The sequence below is a fragment of the Sinocyclocheilus anshuiensis genome, unplaced genomic scaffold, assembly GCF_001515605.1.
Source record: "Sinocyclocheilus anshuiensis isolate Anshui unplaced genomic scaffold, SAMN03320099.WGS_v1.1 scaffold1100, whole genome shotgun sequence".
NCBI classification, from domain to species: Eukaryota; Metazoa; Chordata; class Actinopteri; order Cypriniformes; family Cyprinidae; genus Sinocyclocheilus; species Sinocyclocheilus anshuiensis.
The window spans coordinates 134,426-155,377 of record NW_015552633.1 but is presented as its reverse complement, the minus strand read 5'-3'; the positions used below and the strand labels follow the sequence as shown (position 1 = coordinate 155,377).

The following is a 20,952-nucleotide window of genomic DNA, read 5'->3' as shown; positions in this document are numbered from 1 at the left end:
GTAAGATAATAATCAGTCCCCTTGACTGATGAAGTTAATACGCATGCGCAGGCAAAAGCTCAAGTGCGTCACACACAATCCGCCTACTCTTGCATAATTTACACCCTCTCATTAGCATGTTGCGCAGAGGGGAAAAAAATGGAGGAAAAAACTGTCTGTTCCTCGATTAAACCACTTCATACCAGTCATCTCACGATGACCATGGGATACTGATATTACAGTTGTCTCTAGCTGGAGACTCAATCGGGTTACAAAAAATGATGTCAGGAAATGACACCTCTGGCCATTTCTTTGGGTCGTTTGTAAAGTCACAGATACTGTACGGACAATACAGCTCAGTTTTTTTATGTATCTTGCTCTGTTGAACGGAAAAAGTGACTTTACGTAGGCCATACTGGATTAACACCATGCATTTCCTGTCAGAGGGAAAGGATTGTTTTCCCCATGCTGCGCCCCCAGCTATGACATGACCCCGACCAAGTCCATGGTTGACACCCTCTCATTAGCATGTTGTGCAGAGGAGAAATAAATGTGGAACTACATTCAGAAATAAATGAGTGATCAAAGGAAAATAGTTAGGATGAGTTTAGCATTTCCTTAAACATTTTCCATTTGCCCACCAATTTATTTTATTTATTTGCCTACTTTTATCACATGTTTAATTATTTATTTATGTATTTAAATAATAATACGTGTATTTATGCACACATTTATTTATTTATTTATTTGTGTATTTATTTATTTATTGTTTTTGCAGGTTTCGTTCTCCATACTCTGTTGCTATGATACGGAATATCCGCTGAAGTAATGGCATGGCAGACGCATCGCGAATGAAATGTTTCTCCAAACATTATTTCATAATTATGATAGTCCGGCAATTCGATCTAGTAAAGAAATAAATACTCGGAGACAAGCAATATTAACTTCTCTATTGTTGTTCAGCCGTAGTAAAGTCGGTAGTCCCGCCCCTCCTCCACTGTGATTGGTTAGCTGACTGAAAAAGTGACAGTGATGAGCACAGCGTTTTATCCAAAGTTGAACTCTCGGCGCTGAGAAAAAAACGCCCGAACGTTTAGCGCGAAAAAGACGCTCAGCGCTTGGCACGCTCCTGGCGTTTTAAAAAACGCGGCGCTCCCATTTAGAACAATTGAAAAGATACGCCAGCCTCGGGAAAAAACGCTTTGGTGGACACGCGGCCTAATAATTGTTACTAAAAATAAAGATTTGATCCATGAGTTTGTTACCAGGTCACTTGACCTGAGTATTTGCCCCCCAAACACTCAGTGCCTCTCCCTCAGCTACGAAAAATGTCTGTAGCATCCACCTGGAAACAACATTAGCACAGAACATAGGCTATATTATAATACATTTACACTTACATTTAGTCATTTATCCAAAGCGACTTACAATTGAGGAAAATGGAAACAATCAAAATCAACAAAAAAGCAATGATATGCAAGTGCTATAACAAGGCTCAGTTAGCTTAACACAGTATAGCAAGGTTTTTTTTATGATATAATAAATAAATAAAAAACAGATAGAATAGAAAAAGAATAGAGCAAGCTATTGTTAGAGGCCTTTTTTGCTTTTGTTAATTGCATAATAAATAAAAAGAAAACAGATAGAATACAAAAAGATTAGAAAAGCTAGTGTGTGTGTTTTTTTAAGAAAACAAGCAGTAAATAAATAAAGTGTAAGTCTAAAAGGGACAAGTTTTTTTTTTTAAAGAATAGAATTAGAATAGAGTGCTAGGGCCCTATCATACACCCGGAGCAATGCGGCGCCAGGCGCGAAGCAAGTGTTTTTTTTTGCTAGTTTCAGCCTGACGCAGTTGTCATTTTCACGTCCTGCGCCAAGCTGTTTAAATAGCAAATGCATTTGCGCCCAGTTGTGCGCTCATGAGCGTGCTGGTCTGAAAACGAGGTGTGTTCAGACGCATTGCTGGCGCGTTGCTGTTTTGAGGCAGCTGAAATAGACTGCGCCATTGACCAACAAAAACCTGGTCTAAACTCTGGCGCAATATTTTTTAATTGTTATTTAAAGAGCGCATTAGTAATATGCGCCTATAGACGGGTGCACAACGCGTGTACACTTTGCTTATTACACACAGGGACGCGCAGCAGCACACAAACATTTTTTAAAATGTCAAATTAAATTCCGCCATGTAAATAGCGAACCCGCCATGGCGCGAGCGCAACTGGGTTTTAAAGGGGATGGGAGATGAGACTCTGATTGGTTTATGGCACGTTACGCCCAAAACACACCCATTACTCATTAAGAGAATAGGGACAACCCTTTTAGAGCATGAGCCTGGCGCGCCGACCATTTTTCCCGTCCTTAAAATAGCAAAAGTTGATTCCGACACGCCTTACCCTTACCAAAAAGTAGTATAATTCAAGTTTATTTTATTAAGTATACTTAAGTAAAGTTCAAGTATATTTTTAAGTATACTTTATGTAGCAAGTATACAAATATCAGTGTACTAGTAGTATAATTGTAAGTGTACTATTTCAATACCCCTTGGGACTAAATTGGCCCACTTTCTAGTATATAAAAGTATACTTTTAAGTATACTTTAAGTATAACAGTGGTAAAATTTAAGTACACAATTAGTTTACAACAATATTTTAGCTTGTACTGCAACTATACTAAAAGTGAACTTATATGAATACTGATAGTTTTCTAATTAAATACTTGTAGTAGCATTTTTAGTACACTTTGATGTATAGTCTTAGTAAACTACTAGTTTAGTAGTTTTAAACTGCAAGTATACTAATAAGTTTTCTTTAAGTGAAGGCACATAACTCTGAAGTAATGAATTTAGGTAAAGGGGTGCAGAGCCAGTGGTGGTTTTGTAGGCAAGCATTAATGCCTTGAATTTTATGTCAGCAGCTATTGGTAGCCAGTGCAAACGAAAGCGGGCAGTTTTAGCAATGTGGTCTGAGAAAGTCAGCTGATCATCAATCATAACTCCAAGGTTTCTGGCTTTTTGTCAGGAGTTATGGTTGATGTGCCTAACTGGATGGTGAAACGATGGGTTTGATGGAACCACAAGCAGTTCTGTCTTGGCAAGGTTGAGTTGAAGGTGATGGTCCTTCATCCAGCAAGAAATGTCTGTTAGACAAGCTGAGATGCGAGCAGCTATCGTCGGGTCATTATGGAATGAGAGCTGAGAGGTAGAGTTGAGTGTCATCAGCATAGCAGTGATATGAAAAGCCATGTTTCTAAGTAGATTAGAAATAATAGTAAAAAAGTAAATTATTTGTTTAATAAGTAGATTTTGTATGTTTCTGCACTACAAAGCTCAACAGCGGCTTGAACACAGTGGCTCATTGGGTGTACGCAGATGGGCAGAGGAATAAAAGAACTGGGGTGCTTTTGTAAAGCTGTGAGAAACCCGTTTGGATTGTTTGTTACCGTTTTAATCCCATTAATTAAAACGTTAACCTGATTGGGTAGCGCGCGCTCAATCCCGATAGGCGATTATTCTTCATATTAATAGCCCGATTTGAGATAATGATGTAAAAGACTCCCCCTTCCGCTGCTGATGCTGATCGCTGCCGTGATCTACAAAGTGCGTCTCAACACGATAAACGCAGCGTAGAGCACTTTAGGAGGAGCCTCACTTGACAAGCGGAGCGGCCATCAACATCAACTCCACTTCATAGAGTAGAAACTTAAGGAGAGGACAGCGGCTGAGTGAAGCCCCATCATCGCATCCGACTTTCGGGAGACTATGGACAGGAGAATAAACTTGGGTGGAGACATTTTTCACAAAACTCCCAGCGCAGTCTCGAGCAAAAAGATGGACTCGTTCCGACCGGCTGCGGGTATTGATCTCGGTTCGCGGGACAGCCAGTCGCCCATTAGCTGTTTTGAGCAGACCGACCCAGACCCGGTGCAGCCCGGCGGGCGAACGGGCACGCTGGGTCTGCCCACCGGATCTTTGTGTGTGAAATACGGCGAGAGCGCAAACAGGACTTCGGCTGCGGAGAGCAGCGGCGGCGAGCAGAGCCCAGACGATGACAGCGACGGCCGATGCGAGATGATGCTCATGACGGACGGGAGAACGACGGTGCCCGGCGCAAAGTCAGAGGGAGGTAAGAAAAACAAAGAGCAAAAAGTCCTGAGACTAAACATCAACGCCCGGGAGAGACGGAGAATGCACGATCTGAACGATGCGCTCGATGAGCTGCGCTCGGTCATCCCTTACGCGCACAGTCCGTCTGTACGGAAACTCTCCAAAATTGCCACCTTGCTCTTAGCCAAAAATTACATCCTTATGCAGGCACAGGCGCTGGAGGAGATGAGACGGCTGGTTGCGTATCTCAACCAAGGCCAGGCTATCTCTGCCGCCTCGCTGCCCGCGACCACAGCTCTCACGCCGGGGTTGAGCGCATACGAGCAGCCGGCTGGGTACCCGTTCCCTGCGGGAGTTGCAGCGTCCTCCTGTCCAGACAAATGTGCCCTTTTCAACAGTGTCACCTCCAGCCTCTGTAAGCAATGCACTGACAAGCCTTAAACTCTGCAGCCGACTCTGGTAGAAGCACATGCGCAACTTTTGACTCTGAAAAAGCGAGACTGATGTCTGCCAGCAGTTTTGCAATGAAGTCGCTATAGAAGAATGCTAAAAACTTTTCTTACAACTTCATTCAAAGAAACACTGATTGTGTACATAGTATAGCCTATACTTTAAGTGCTGGTGAGAGTGGGATGAAAACCAAACAAAGTCTATGTCTGATGATGATGATGAAGAATGAACAGTTAATTAACGTGGACCCTTCAGAATGACGTGTGTCACTGACCTGACAACATGCAACCATGTTTTACCTTGTTTATGATGCCAAACGTTTTAAGGTTTTTAACTTGCAATAATGCGTATTCTTGCTACTTTGAATTTATGTTATGTAAATGTTTGCTTTCAAGTGACATCTGTGTTTTACAAAGCAGCTGCTGGAAGGAGCGTCGTATTGGACTTTATTCCAAAGTAGCCTACGTGTTATTTCGAAAGCGTAGTTGAGATTGTTCATTTTAAAAATTGTAATATAATATATTGTTAGTTTGGTGGAATCTTAAAAAGTTGTTTTGCCTTTTTCATTTCTCTAAATGGATGAAATCAAGTGGATCTGCATGCCTGGTCTGATTATGCATTGTCATCATTGCTGTAAATCTCGCCGATTTGGCTTTTTACAAACACGTGCAGTTTGACTAGAGACGTGGCGGTTTCAACTTGTTGTCAGGTCGAGGCTGGAAGCAATGTAGATATATTAGTATCAATATGACCATAGAGGGCCATTTGTATGTGTTGATGTATTGGAAAGCTTTATTAAAATATTTTGATCCAACGTTATACGCCTGGTTGTATGTTGTGATGCCGCTGGTAGTAAAGTGATTCATGGCTTCTGCTGGCTCGAGAGATTACGATCAATAAGTCGCAAGGAAAAAATATTTTACTGATGACACGTAATTTGTGAAATTATAAACTTCGGCATCTGGCAACAATAATATAGTTACATTTAGCCTAACGAATTAGAAGCAATCTATTTTTTTTTCTTTAATTTAGCAGTGGTTTGTAAAACACGAGTGTTTTTTTTATTTTTTATTTTATGCTTGCTTACATATAAATGCCCTTGGAGAAAAAGCCCAGACTTTATGAACAACAATGCCCTACAGTTGAAAGAGACTGTCTGTTAGTATTATAGGATAAAGCTTAGTCACCCCGATCATGATTATTAAAAAGAAAATCCGTGACGTTGTCTAATAATGTTAATTTGAAAACAACAGTGCATTAAAACTGTCGACTGTAATACCTATATTATTTTTAATTAAACACATCGTTAAGGCAATTAAACCTCCTGGATGTGATTAAAGAACATAATTACGACACTGTTCACTGCCGTAATTGGGTGTCTTTAATCACAGGAAACAGTCACGAGCATCAGTGTCAGTGTCATTAGTTTGCATTGTTCTAGTTCGGCTGTCCATCACAACGGGACGATTATACGGACTTGAAGATGCCCTTTCACATGACGCTGATATCAAGTGCAAAAGAAACTTCGTTTTCACTTTAAAACTGAATTTCTACAACAAACAACAAACACACTTGAAGAACATTTAGTTTAGGATTTTTTTCTTAAATTAAAAAGTCGAACTTAAGGCAGAAAAAAATGTATTATGCGATATTCAACGCAGTTTTACAAATATATAACTATAGTATAGGCTATATATTAAGCCACTAAATCACACAAAAAAAAATCTTTATTTAGAAAATCATTATTTTGCTAAAATAAAAAAAAACATTTTTCAAAACAGGAAAGGTGAAAGGAAAATACACGTAAATATTAAGAATCAATAAGTAATAATAATAACAACAACAACAACACTACTGCAACTACTACTACTACTACTACTACTACTACTAATAATAATAATGATAAACAGAAATGCGAGGAGAAAATCTCAGTATTGTTAACATCGAAGACAGTGACTTTCTCTTAAAAACCCATTGGGTTGATGCAGCGCCTGTGCTTAAAAGATAAAACAATTAGATTTTTGTTCAAAACCTCAAATGTATGTTGCCGATGTATCAGATAACTAAACAGTACAGAGAACTTCGCTTCTTTATCGAAAGCCAGTTTTAATTTGTCTTGTCAAGACGCTGGACATTTTTGAGAGATCTGAGGGGGATGAAATCCAAATCTATTCACCAAAAAGTGAGAGGTTTTGGGTGTCAAGAACAGAACTGTTCCTAACAAATATTTTTAACAATTACAAAATGTTTTCTCGCACTCCATGTGACTCGTGTTTAGTTCAGCACCAGGGACAGCACCAACACTATACATGACACTCAGTGTCACTGCATGACATCACAACCTTTGTAAACTACGTCACCGGAAATACCTTTTCAGAAAAAGAGAATAACGAGAGCCGAACTAAAAGGACTAAGCAGAACTGTCAGGGCCATTTAAGAGTTTTAAACCAGATTTTCGCTCAGTTTTATAAGGGACGACCTGGCAACCCGCTCAGCCACCGTTTAATGAGACAAAATCATACATAATTAAAAAAGCCAAGCCCCTTCTAATTTTACATAATTAGCCAATTACAATAATCACATGAAATCAGAAGTGCGGTAGGAAAAAAAAAACGCTTTCTCTACCATTGAAATTTTTAATGGACCACAAAATATAAAATAATAATAATAATAAAATTTAAAAAATTAAAAATACACTAGCTTGCATAATAAAAATGACACTTGCCAAACGAAAAAAGTACAGTATTCAGTGCAATAAATGAAGATTAAAAATACTATAAAACAATCAAAACACAAAAAATACATAAAAAGTTCCCTAATCCACAGGACCACAACCACAAGATAGAAAGGGGGTTTGAAACATCTTAAGTCTCTCCAATGTTTTCAACTCTGTAAATTAGCCATTTGGAAAGCACTGGTATTACTCTGTCCTCTCTAATTCTCTGCACAGCACAGATGTGGAGACACATGCAGGAGTCGTTAATCAGGGCCAGCAGTAATCAGCCATCACAAACCTTGCCTGGATAAATACTGTCAGCAATTACTGTGTGGAGTCAACTACTTCCAGGACCCCATTTACATGATTTCCATCATTCGCTCCCATGTTCACTTTCCCAGTGCAACTAGTACTGCCTTTTCACATACCTTAACAGGCAGCGAGATAATAATGACAGTGCATTAATTATAGATTGCATTGGGATGCATTATTTAATACAGCAATTAGTTTTACAAAGGGCTTAATTCAAAAGTATTAGGATGGGATCCATCAAAAGCAGTGGGATGGCATAAAAGAAGTGCTATCACACAGATTCTAGAGCTTGTGCTGCTCAAACTCACATAAACTCCAAACCAATGAGGCAACTAGAAGAGATAACCACCTTAACAGTGACACAGAATCAAACCAGTGTTTGTATTCATGAACCTAATAAAGCTTAACCTGTCTTTACAATGTCTGCATTGTAGCTTCAGAGGTCATGAATAAAAGTGAAAGATAAAAAAGGCGGCTTTTCATAAACCATAAAATATCCAATTTACCATATCAAGAGCTACCAGGGCACCTATTTGTAATATAGATGTGATGTATGCTGGGGGTGATAAACAAGGATATTCAAAGTATACATTAGAGGACCCTATTGGAGCGTCCTCTTCATATCAGCATCAGGCTCAAAGCCTAGGAATTGAATCATCTCTCTGTTCTTTTACCAACAAGAAGAAGAAATATGCTGTACATGCAACAGTACCCCAATGTCACATGCTGTAATTCACACTTGGCTGTGGGAGAGCTGTGCATAATGCGGGTATTTAAAAACAAAAACAAAAAAGATGTAATAAAACAGGAACAGAGAGTGAAATGCCCAGTGTTAAGGTTAATTGCTCTTTGAATTAATTGTCAATGTGATTTTGTCAATGGGTGCACTGCATGCGGATGCACTGGCAGGATCCATTTGTAGATGAATGAGTTTGAGAAGTCTGAAGTTATAAAAACTTAAACACCACTTTTCCTTTCCAAACAGTAATATGGACCTGGACAAATGATGAACCTAAAATTCCACTAAAGTATTTTAAAAATTAACTGGACAAAATGGTAATATATATATATATATATATTTATTATTAATTATTATTATTGTGTATATATATATATTATATATATATATAATTAATTAATAATAATTAATAATACAAAAATAGGCTTAATAATGCAAATCATATATGTAATTTTTTATCATTAATTTAATTGTGATGCAATTGCAATTTGTTTTGAATTTAGGTCGTGATAATAAATGTGCATCTTGCATTTATGTATTTGGTCTTAAAAAAGATTAAAGCCTTCAATCACTTGATCTTTATATGTTTATGTGCTGTAATTATGCCAAATTCGTCACTGAAAGTACTGGAAATCTTTCACTGAAATCAAATCAGTCTAGATCTGTCACTTGTGATTACGAGCTATTCTTCAAAAAACAGGAATTACTGAATTACATTTGTATTGTCTATTGTCTAGAATCGATGAATGAGATTAATGGACAGTTGTATTATCTTAATCCCTTTCCAAAACTGTCCTTTTCTTTAAATAATAATCTGATGTTCTTGGAGTTGTTTTGGGATTACATCTTTGCTCAGACAGTGCTCTAATTCACAGTGCTGCTAGAGAAAGATTAGTATTACACAAGAGGTCAAAGGTGATGGACCACCAGCACCAGTAACTACAGTCTTGTTAGGCTTTGAGGGAAAATGTTTCAATTTGTAACATACGCAGAGTATTCAGTTCAGCCCAATTAGAGACAGTTTAAGGGTTATGACATAGAAAATGTGGTAATTTGTTTTCAGTTTACTTAATTAAAAGCAGCGAGGATATAAGCAACCACGTATCTGAAAAGTTAAAAAAAGTAAAAATACTTTGGCATTGGAGATTCATTACATGAAACTGTTGTCACATAATCACCATATGTGTTCCGAACAGAAAAAACTGACAAAGTGTGATCACAGCCTGATTCTTGCCATATCAAATGACTCATTTATAAAATGATTCATTTTTACCACTGTAAATGGCATATGAATATTAATGTGTATATTCTAAGGTACACTTAGGTGGTTATGAGCATCATAGTCCAGCACCTGTTCAGGACGATCACTACGTGCACACTGAAGGGCTACATTTATGCTCAAAGCTCACTGACCCTCATATACACTACATTGAAATACATTCCAACTTCTGATATTCATATAATGTGGCTGTGGGGGAAGCATAAAGTGCCGGCAGGACAACACCATTACCAGGGGAGTCAGTCAGAGCAACATCCCCAGCCCTGCTCCCTCGCTCCATGAGGCAGGCCAGGCATTCAGCATCAGCCATATGAGGCACAGAGCAGACATATGGAGTTAAAGCAAGACCCCTGCTGATTGTGGCCCATGATTAATGTATACATTTATGTTCGACATTATGCATAGCGTTTATGTAAGGCTTTGTGTTCCTAATGGGAATAATGGAATTAATTGTTAAGGGTCCTGTAGCCTATGAAAACAACATTTTTGTTGTTGTTTTTTTTTCCTGTTCATTACATCGTCATAGACATTTTAAAATACACACAAAAAAAATGAATTAAATAATATTCATATATTTTAAGAGCTATATATGTAATTCTCTCTCTATAGATAGATAGATAGATAGATATCATCGTTTTTTAAATCATTATTTTTTGTTATTCAGTGTTTTGTTATAGATAAGTTACATTTCTAAGAATAACATGTTTGGTTTGTGAAGATACTGAGCATTAGAATATTAATCATGTCTGTTTTGATTAGGTTACTGTAACATCACACACACACACACAAACACACACACACACACACACACACCCCTGTATATTTATAAGTGTATTTGAGTGTAATGCCACTATAGATCAGGGCTGTCCAAACTCGATCCTGGAGGGCCGGTGTCCTGAAGAGTTTAGCTCTAACCCCAATTAAACACACCTGAACCAGCTAATCAAGCTCTTACTAGGCATACTAGAAACTTAAAGGCAGGTGTGTTGAGGCAAGTTGGCGCTAAACTCTGCAGGACACCGGCCCTCCAGGACCGAGTTTGGGCAGCCCTACTATAGATACTATACAACAGATTTAAGTTGACACATTTTAGTGATAAAAAACATGCTTTTGGAATCTGTTAGGTTTCAACTAGAACATGAAAGTTATATTACTTGAATATTCACTCAAACTGATGGACAATCAACTCTGCTCTTCAGAACGAAAATTTCTTAATGCAAATGCTGAAAAACAAACCGGTTAATCAAGATGTCAACTGATCAGTTTGCCAATTAATTTGCAAATTAAGACAATAATCTAGTGGAAGATAACATGAATAAATGCTACAACAGGAACAAACATGACGGGGTGCAGGACACAATGAATGAGCAGCTGGGGATGTGTTTTAGTGTAACACTCACAGACATTACGCTCCTCATCATCTCACGGCCTCATTATCAGAGTGTGACTGAAAATCTCATCAGTACGTTAGTAAAGGAAAATCCTCTAATGAACACTACGCTGTGTATTTGCATCCATGGACAAACCACCAGGTGACCACGCACACGACACACACGCACACATGCAGAATAACTACAAGCCCAGTGTCCTTGGCTTCCTAGTGGCCTTCACCTTGCACTCCCGACACACTGAATTTTATGGCTAATTTCCGGCAATTTCTCCAGGCAGTTTCAGTGGAAATTCCTGCAGGAATAATGTGCATAATTTGCATGAATCATTCTGATAGAATGCATATCAGCATGTAGACCCTCCCCCGTCTGGCAGCACAGCACTTAGTTTGTAATCAAAGCTGACTTCTCTCCACCAGCGCTCACAGAATCTGAAGGTCTGACCACCAAAGCCTAAGCCTCATTCGTTTAATAATCTGTAGGAGCCACCAATAAATACACAAAAGATATATAATAGAATATGATTTAGAGAGATGCACTGATATGGCTGATATAATAGCTGATAATTATTTATATTTTGAAGCTAATAATAAATATAAAATCTAGATCCGTTTGCTTCAAGTGACGTTATGTTGAAAGAAAAAAAAAAAGCTTCTAATTTTTAAACAGTAGCAACTTCGGAATATAATCTTTCTTATCTCACAATCATTTAACAAATGTAGGACTACTATACTGGGTTATTATTTTTAACTAAAACTAAACTCTAAAAAACATGTTTGTTAACTTAAATATAATGATGACTAAAACAAAATAAAATACAAAACTATAAAAACAATATAGCAGAAATCTCATTTTCAGTTAACTTCAAATTCACTAATAGAATTAAAACTGAAATCAAAATTAATAAAACACTTTTTAGATATATTAAAAAACTAATAAAAATGACAAAAACAAAACAAAATTAATAAAACTGTATCTAAAATTACAATGAAATCAGATAATACTGTATATAAAAATAAAAACATATTCAAAATGTATAACACCTATTCAATGTTACAACTTTAGAAAGTATAATGCATTGAAACAAATGAAAAACAACCTTTCAAATATTATAATGCATATTAACTTTGGTTACAATCATTTATGGGAAGTTATAATGTATTACAACATACATTATGAATACCTTTATAATTCATTATACAGTACATAAAGGCTTTAAGTGTTACCAAATTAATCTATTTTAATGCATTATTTTATTTAGAATTTGATTAATGCATTTATTTATAATATATTACATTTAATAAAATAATAATTAAATGCATTAAATGTAAAGTAAATATTAATTTATTAAAATAAATATTATTTTTTATATTTTTTATATATACATTTTATCAATAATGACAACATAAAAAAACACACATTTACCACCCAATAACCAACATGACCAGCAACATAGTGCATCTCTATATGAACATGAGGTTTACATGCCATCCTCTCAGTGCCAAAAAAACAAGACATTCAGCATCAAGATATTTATTTGTGGACTCTACGGCGTATTCTCAGTCTTTTGTCTTTTCATACTTTTGTCAGAAGCAATGGGACTGTGTTCAGTTTACTGGCAACTGTCATGATCCACGTCCTGTAAGCCAAGCCTTTCTTACTATAATCAGCAAAGGTTAGATGTGCGTTATGGCTAAAGATGTGAGAAAAACGATAAAACCTTTATTTTATTTTTTCAGTATGACACAGAAACAGCCATCAGATGACAGCAAAACAATGAGCATTTATTTGGTGCCATGAAGAATTGGCACAACACATGTGCCCTTCCAGATCCGGTGCCCTAATGAAGGTGACAATTGGACAGTCGTCTGCTAGGTGGATCTTAATCACAATAATCCAGGCCAGGGAGCACAAACCTCCGTAACAAAGCTCGAAACGACATGTCTGCACAGACCACCTCCTCTCCAGGGGGTGGGGTAGTCCCTCAGTTAACACAGGTTTTCGGAAAGCCAGACGATAATTAGTAAATGATGGCAGTCACATTAGCCTCAGCCAAAGTGGATTAATTCATTTCGAATGGCTTGCTTCCTAAACCTAGCCATTTTCACATCTTGTGATTACAAAAACGGTTGCTTTTTTAGTAGTTGCATTAACAGTATGAACAAACTCGAGAGTTTTTGTGTGCGAGAGGACAAGACTAACCACAAAGGTCTTCCTCAAAGCACCAGGAGATGGAGTGAATGACCCAGCGCAGTGAAGCAGCATCTGTTTCTGTGCATGTGCTGAGCAAACAAGGCAATTTAGGGCATGTCAAGGGATCAGCCCATAAACACAGTCCCCCGCCTCCCTCCGAGCGCATGCTTTATTCAGTCAAACACCTTAAAACCAACAGCTCTAATGTCACTGAAGTGCTCCGACACTTCATCTGAACGCCGTTTTAGGACTATTGACATCCACGTGTGTACAATTATTCTGCTGGGAAAGGAATGATGGATGACGGCTGGTGTTCTAGATGCCTGTGTGCTACCTGATTCACAACATCATGTTACGATAACGCTAAGCTGGAAGGCATCAAGCAGTTTATTTGGTGTATTATTGATTACTATGAGTGGTCCTAGTGGTGGTCTTGCTGTACTGGGCTGTTTAAAAAGAGAACGACACATTTATCAAGGTTCTCAGTCAGAACTGAATATCTGCCAGGGATCTTGCAGTATAGGGATTTGCATTGCCCAACACTGATCCTGTCCAGCTGTCCCGCCGTTCACATGATTGCTGAACACTAGAAGCATATCATAATCTATATAGGCTCAACTGCTATGGTTTATTTGCAAAATTCAGCATTAGAGCTAATATCAAAACAGATCTCTTTGTTATAATGTGCATGTGAGCAGTTCTCTTGTGCTCACAGCAGACTAAATTTGCTGTAATGAGACTGGGAGCGTGGCCCGGCAACCTAACATTAACACACAGTCAAACTGACACCCTATCAGAAGACCCGTCAGTCCCCATCATATATGGGACAGCGCTGCATGGACCACAGCCTGATCTTTAGTTTGTGTTGTGCTGGGGATTCATCGCTAAATGGGACGTAAATGTGAAATACTGGTCATTTATGCAAAGTAGAAACTGAAAATGTACACAATATAAGTCGTATAGTTTAAGATGCAGTTATAGGATTTGTATTTGCAGGCATGTAAGCAAAACTTCAGCTGAGATTGATGCATTTTGACTGCTTGCCTTCAGGCCAGAGTCAGCGTCACAGTTTTCATGTAGCAGAATACATGATAACATGACAAAACTTGTCTGATACTCCTGTAAGTTTAATCAGAAATCAAAACAGCCCCATGTACCTTCTGTCACCTTGCTGTTTTCTTAGTAGATGCATTTTAAAAGATATGAAACCACATTGTCTTAGGTATGTGTACTCTAGGGGATTCATGGGAATAATACATGAAAAAACAATAAAAATAAATACATAAATACATAAATAAATTTTAAAACAAATAAATAATAATAGTAGAATATAAAATGTCAAAATATAATGCCGCATGTATCTGCAATTTAAATATTCAAAATTCAAAATTTAAAAATTGTAATTCAAATAAATAATTTTAAATAATATAATAATATATAATATAAAATAATAATAAATAATAAAATGTAAATAATATTTTTGTATTAAATTGACGTTTAGTTGACTTATTTTCATAAATGTAATTTTCTGATATACAGTATATATCATTTCAAATATATATACACATACACACAGACAAACAGACACACACACATAATTAAAATTACATTGCAAAATAATAAAAAATAAATAAATAAAAAATTACAATACTAATTACGTACTAATTGAAATAAAATTATATGTATATAAAATTATAAAATAAAATTATATGAATTTCTTTATTCTAATTCTAATACTGATTACAAATTCACATTTAAATTCAGAAACTGAATTAGAATTTAAAAGGCATTCTCAATCCTAAATGGTGCATAACCCTGGTATCTAGAGTTAATAGAAACACATTTGTTAAAGAGGTACTTGAACCAAAAAGAAGTTGGCAAACACTGTTCTTTAGTACTTTTTTTGAAGACAGGATACAAAAAAGGTCAAATAGATCATGTAATCTAAGGCGCCCATTCGTATTATGCAATCAACATTGATAACAGAAGAAAGAAAAGAGGAAATGGAAAATTAACACCTGTTATTAGACTGATTGGATGTGAGGTGTAGCTAATTAAAATACGTGAGGGTGTCCGCCCAGCCAAGGATCAGTCAATGCTAATGAGGACCAATAGGGTTGTGTGCTGTAATTTGAAGCTTAATGATTCTGGTTTAAATGTAAAGTTTGGCAGAGCGATGGCTCCAGAAAGCGAGGACAGTAATCACAGCCATCACTGTAATCTTTTATATTATGCCAATTAAGAGTCATGTTTTACAACCTCAGCAAAAATCCAGACCTACCACAAAGTGAGGCAAAATTCAATTATCCTAAAGGCTATTTTTGGACAATAAAAACATTTTATTATTAGTCAATTAGCAGGAATAGTTAATGCTTCAAGGTCACCCACCCTTGTCCCGTCTTACGAGCCGTCGGTCTCCTGTGGAGTAACCAGAGCTGTATATTTTAATGGATGAGCTCTCTGTCTGCTCGCCTTACGTTAATGTTTATCACTGAAGAGGTTTAGCTCACTGTTGAGTCGTTGCTCTGAGGCATAGTGCACTGAATCAAGGCTTATCTGAGCACTTAAGCTTGTCAATAGAGTGACATGGGGATTTCGCGTTTGGGACTTCTTTGTGAACAAAAGTCTGAGACTCGCATTGTACTTTGATTTTATTCTGAGTTTAACCACGGCACTATATATGGGGCCCAATTCTAATGAACTAAGGTACATAAATACATAATTTGAGTAAGATGATAAGATGACCAGCATAGAAAATAAATGTACACAAAGTACAAGTGTCTTTAATAGAAACAGAGAGTTCACCCAAAAGTTGATGGCAGCCATTGACTTCCATGGTTTTTTTTTTTTTTTTCATAATATGAAAGTCAATGGCTACCGTCAACTGTTTGGTTACCAACATTCTTCAAAATATCTTCTTTTGTGTTCAACAGAAGAAATAAACTCATCAAGTTTTTGGAACAACTTGAGGGTGAGTAAATGATAAATTTTTTTGGTGAACTGTCCCTTTAATCAATATTAAATATTAACTATAATATTGCATTTCAAGCCAAAGGATCGATATAAAAAAGATAGTACTTAGAGGAATACAAAAGAGACATGACTAATGTGTAAAGCAAAATGAGAGGTGTCATCATTTATTCACAGGGTGATAGTTATTAGCAAATTAGTCCTCCTGTCAGATACACCTCATTCATTTACGCAGGGTGTTTATCATTATAATTAAGATGTAATTTATCATCAGTAATGAGCCAGATTAAAAATAAAGCATGCTGAATGCGCAACATAAGTGCTCTTTAATGCTGGTTTTAAATGATGATTCAACCACCTATTATCTGAATAAATAAATAAAAGCTGCATATCTCAATCAATGCATTAACCCAAAAACTGCTCAGCTATTAAGGAGTGTAGTCTGACGTGATTAGGGTAAATAAAATATAACAATTCATTAAGAACCTAATGGCTGTGGCTGAAGTCATGCATATTTTAGATTAAATCAATAACTCTGCCAATATGACATCTATAGAAGAGAGTCTTACTTTAAGTTCCTGAATAGACATCAGAACCTTGATATAAGACTTTAATTGAATCATTAATTATAAACATAGCACATATTGATGAAAAAAACACACACAAACAAACAGAATCTCAGCACGGACACTATATAAAAACACTTTTCTGCAAGATCATGTTATTCCGGATTAGTATTTAAGATTACAAGTAAAGTATTTTAGTATTTTTCTTATTTACAAATTTACATACATATAAGTAAAAAAATAAATCAATAAAATAAATATATATATATATATATTAGAAAATATACTACAGTATAAATGAGTGTGAGTATAAAAGTACTAAATCAATAAATAAATTCTAATTTACTTATATATTTGTTTACTTTTTTGCTTATTTACACATTTATATAAATTGATTTACACTATATACTTACAGTATATGTATAGTATAAAAAGTATATGTATAAAATGAAAATTAGTATGTCTAAATACAGCGAATTATAAATTATAGAAAATATTCTACAAATTACTATAAAATGTTCTTAATCAATGTACCAAATACAATCTCATTTACTTGTATACTAATTTATATTTTTGCTCATTTACTTATATACGAATATACATACATGCAAGTAAACATGTAAAAACGAGTATGTAAAACATAAATGATAGACAATAGACATATATGAGTGTAAGTAAACAAGTAGAAGTATATGTAAATAAATATGTAAATTATATGTAAATAAATAAAAGGGTAGAGGGGTAAATAAGTGAGTAGAAGTACATAAAATTAACTGCTGCTGTAGTACATTACGATATGGTATTTTAATATGCTGTCTGCATGAAATATGTCTATCTGAGCTAAAAAATACTACATTAGAAAAAAAACTGCAACTGTGTTCGTTCAAATAGAAACAACGCAACATTTTCTCAGAAACAACATGCAAAATAATTTGCATGCTTATGTCAAAAACGAATAGGTTTGTTGTTGAACAACAACAACAACAGTAGCAAAAACAGTATATGCCACAAGTACAATGTACTATGATGTCTAAAAAATAACTGTAGTAGTATTTGTTCATTGTCGCAAGGGTGGCTGATAAATAGAACGGCTCATGACCTCTACAAGTGCATTCAGTAAATTAGCATTTTCTCCCTGATCTTAACCTGAAGGGCAGCGCATGGCATATTTCACCATGCCTGTCATCCACCCTCACGCCCCTTTCAAATTGCTCAAGAACTTAATTCTATCTTTCCATGGTCAAGCTGTGATACTGACAAAATTAGCATAGCTAAGGTTTGGATGCATTCCCAGGTTAGCGGTTGTTGTTTTTCCACCATCTTCTCTCATCTCATCTGGCCTCGACTTGGATAGAAAACACAACCTCTCCTCGAGAGTCTCACTTAAAGATTCAATAAAAAAATAGTGTTTATGTAATGTGGATCTTGTTAAGGAGATTTTAAAGGTCTACTGACATTGATGTGCATTGGGAGTGTGTGGGGATGACAGTTGGGTGGGAACGGGGACGCTGCACCACCACACAAAACCAATTAGAGAACTATTTTCTCAGACAGGTCAGGGCTCCGCATCCTGGCGGACGGGCACTAGGTTTAATGTCTTGATTAAGCTGACATATATGTCCCCTACACCATCTTAGAATGACAATCATTGAGGTTTCAGCAATCAGCCGAATCACTTGCCCTCTTCAAGCCCATGTTGAGTTACCCGTACCATCCAACTGCATTTTCCAAGTGAACTGGTTTGAAAAGGGGTAATTGGTAGATAACGGCAGTAGGAGATGACAGGGCATTTGTCAAAGATGCAGAAAGGAGACTTGCCTCTGCGTATGCATGTTTCTAAGAGGTCAAGCCTTGGAGTGCACCTGAGAAGCTTCTACTTTTAAGTTGGGTGTTCGTTATTGCAGCATGCCACACATTTTGGAAAAACAATACAGAGGTAGCCTAAACAAAACAATGGATGACTTGGAAAAAAAAAATTTCTACTTCTGAATAGAAAATGATGAAAACCACTCATCTCTACATCTTAATTACGCACAGTATTTAACAATAACATTTAATTTGTATAAGGCGAACCATATTAACTTATTAACCAGATTTGTTTCCCAACATTTTTCACATTGCCCCATCTTACGTTACAGCTTGGCAACCATCTTGCATTCCAAGGCTGCATCTGAAATTGCATACTTCCATATAACAGACAAAAAAGTACATAGTGTGTGAAAAGTTCCCAGATGACCTATTACTTCTAGTGAGGTTCTGAAGTGCAAATTGAGGCCATTGGAGAAAGTTGTGAATAGCAGTGAAGTCATGCAAATGACACTGGTATAGGTAACATGACAATAACAACATGGCAAATGTACTATGACTGGATTCAGGGCTGGATTGGTAATCGGGCATATCGGGCATTTTCCCGGTGGGCCGATGCACTTAAGGGGCCGATAGAAGGTTTTGTTTTTTTTTGCCGAGGACCATCACGCAGGGACAGCGAGTATCCAGTGGCCCATTGGTTTGTCTCCTGTATTGACAGTGTAATCATCCAATCACAATGCGCTATAGATGGAGCGATTAAGTATTTTGCTCCGCCTATGTAAAGATCGCTTCACCCCAACTTCTTCCCTGTCAGCTTTTCCCATGTTTTCACAGCAGCATTATCAAGAACAGGCTTGCTCTGCAGTGAGTGATGCAGGCCAAAGAGCCAGGCAGGAGGAGAAGAAGAGAGTAGTTGAATCGTTAAAGTGCTTGACAGAATAGATAGAAATTATTACTTTTATTTATTTTGCTTTAAATTGATCAAAAGTGACGATAAAGACATTTATAATGTAAAAATATTAAGCAGCACAACTGTTTTTAACATTGATGAAAATAAGAAATATTTTTAAGCAGCAAATCAGAATATTTGAATGATTTCTGAAGGATCGTGTGACTGCAGTAATAATGCAAAAAATTCAGCTTTGAAAACACAGAAATAAATTACATATTAAAATATATTCAAATAGAAAACAATTATTTTAAATAGTAAAAACTTTCCGTACCCACTGTATATATATATATATATATATATATATATATATCTCGAAGTGGTGGTGGGCCGCCTGGACCAAATAATGCCAGGGCCGATTTTTTATCCCAGTCCAGCCCTGACTGGATTACATTCTTTCTACACCCATTCATACAATACAGTTCATACTTTTTTATCAATTGCAAAGTGATTACTTCTCATTTTAAATACAACTTTGCTTGGACATTCATGTATAATATTTCCAACTTCACTTAAAGGCGACATGAGTGTTACTTGTTTTTGAGATTTAAAACCAGTGTGAACCAGACAAAAATGTAAAAGAATAAACCAGACAAAATGTAAAAGTAACAAAAATCTACTCTAAAGCATACCTTCAGCATGAAAATGTGACTTTATTATGATCAGAATTGATAAACTCACCAAAAGTGGCTCCAGTTACACATCTATGTCAGGAAGAAAAAAATCCAATGTTTGTGTAACATCTGTTTGGTTGATTACTGAAGGCAGCATCAATGTATCCTTCCCTGATTACGATATCCCATAATCCTGTGTGTGTGAGTTGGCGGTTGAGAGAATTCAAACATGTCTGATAGATTGGTTAAAAGTGTCCATATTTAGTTTTTTCCCCTTACAATTCAATTTCTACCAAGAAATAAGCATTCCAGTCATTAAATATTCACTGGGTTACCTTTAAAGCCCACTTGAGTTTGTTTAAGCTTTAGTTTCTTTAATTTGTACCTTCAACTGTTGCCATTTACTGTCTAGGCAGAAAGACAGCAACCTACAGTTTAGGACACAGCCGATATACATGCTAACAGCAAACAAACCACTAGTATGTAGCTACAATCAAGGCCTGGATTTGAAACAATCAGAGATATAATACTTCCAAAATAAAAGACACTGGTTTCAAAATAAAAGCCTATATATATATTTTAATAGTCTGTGTTGGCTCTCTGAATACTAAAGAATGTGCTGTGTCTTGCTTTTTTTTTTTTTGCAGAATGACTTTTCAGACAAGCCAAGCAGACACATATTACACATAAGAGCCTTACATTTTCCTTTATACGTTTACAAACTCTGAATGTGTTTGTGAAAGAAACGCAGCGCAAATGTCCTTTGACAGCACCTCATGGTCGAAGAGGTTGGAAACACATTCATGGTGTGATGTGCATAAATACCATAAAAAGAACAGTGTAAACTACATGTGACGTGGTATAAATTGTAAATCAAGCTGATGGA

At 36.3% G+C, this 20,952-nt stretch overlaps 1 protein-coding gene and 1 long non-coding RNA gene across 2 annotated transcripts in view; one reads left to right on the top strand and one right to left on the bottom strand.

The window, feature by feature from the left end:
• LOC107666641 (uncharacterized) overlaps nt 1-20,555 on the bottom strand; it is a 41,305-nt gene extending 20,750 nt beyond the window's left edge. Inside the window, exons 1-2 of the long non-coding RNA XR_001631698.1 lie at nt 20,402-20,555; nt 20,134-20,299 (exon numbers count right to left, since the gene is read on the bottom strand). This is a non-coding gene — a long non-coding RNA (uncharacterized LOC107666641). The remainder of the gene's footprint in view (nt 1-20,133; nt 20,300-20,401) is intronic.
• LOC107666640 (class E basic helix-loop-helix protein 22-like) lies at nt 3,527-5,335 on the top strand. The gene has a single exon (XM_016458066.1). The coding sequence runs from the start codon at nt 3,737-3,739 to the stop codon at nt 4,520-4,522; it is 786 nt and encodes a 261-aa protein (XP_016313552.1). The 5' UTR covers nt 3,527-3,736; the 3' UTR covers nt 4,523-5,335.
• Nucleotides 20,556-20,952: the final 397 nt, after the last annotated feature.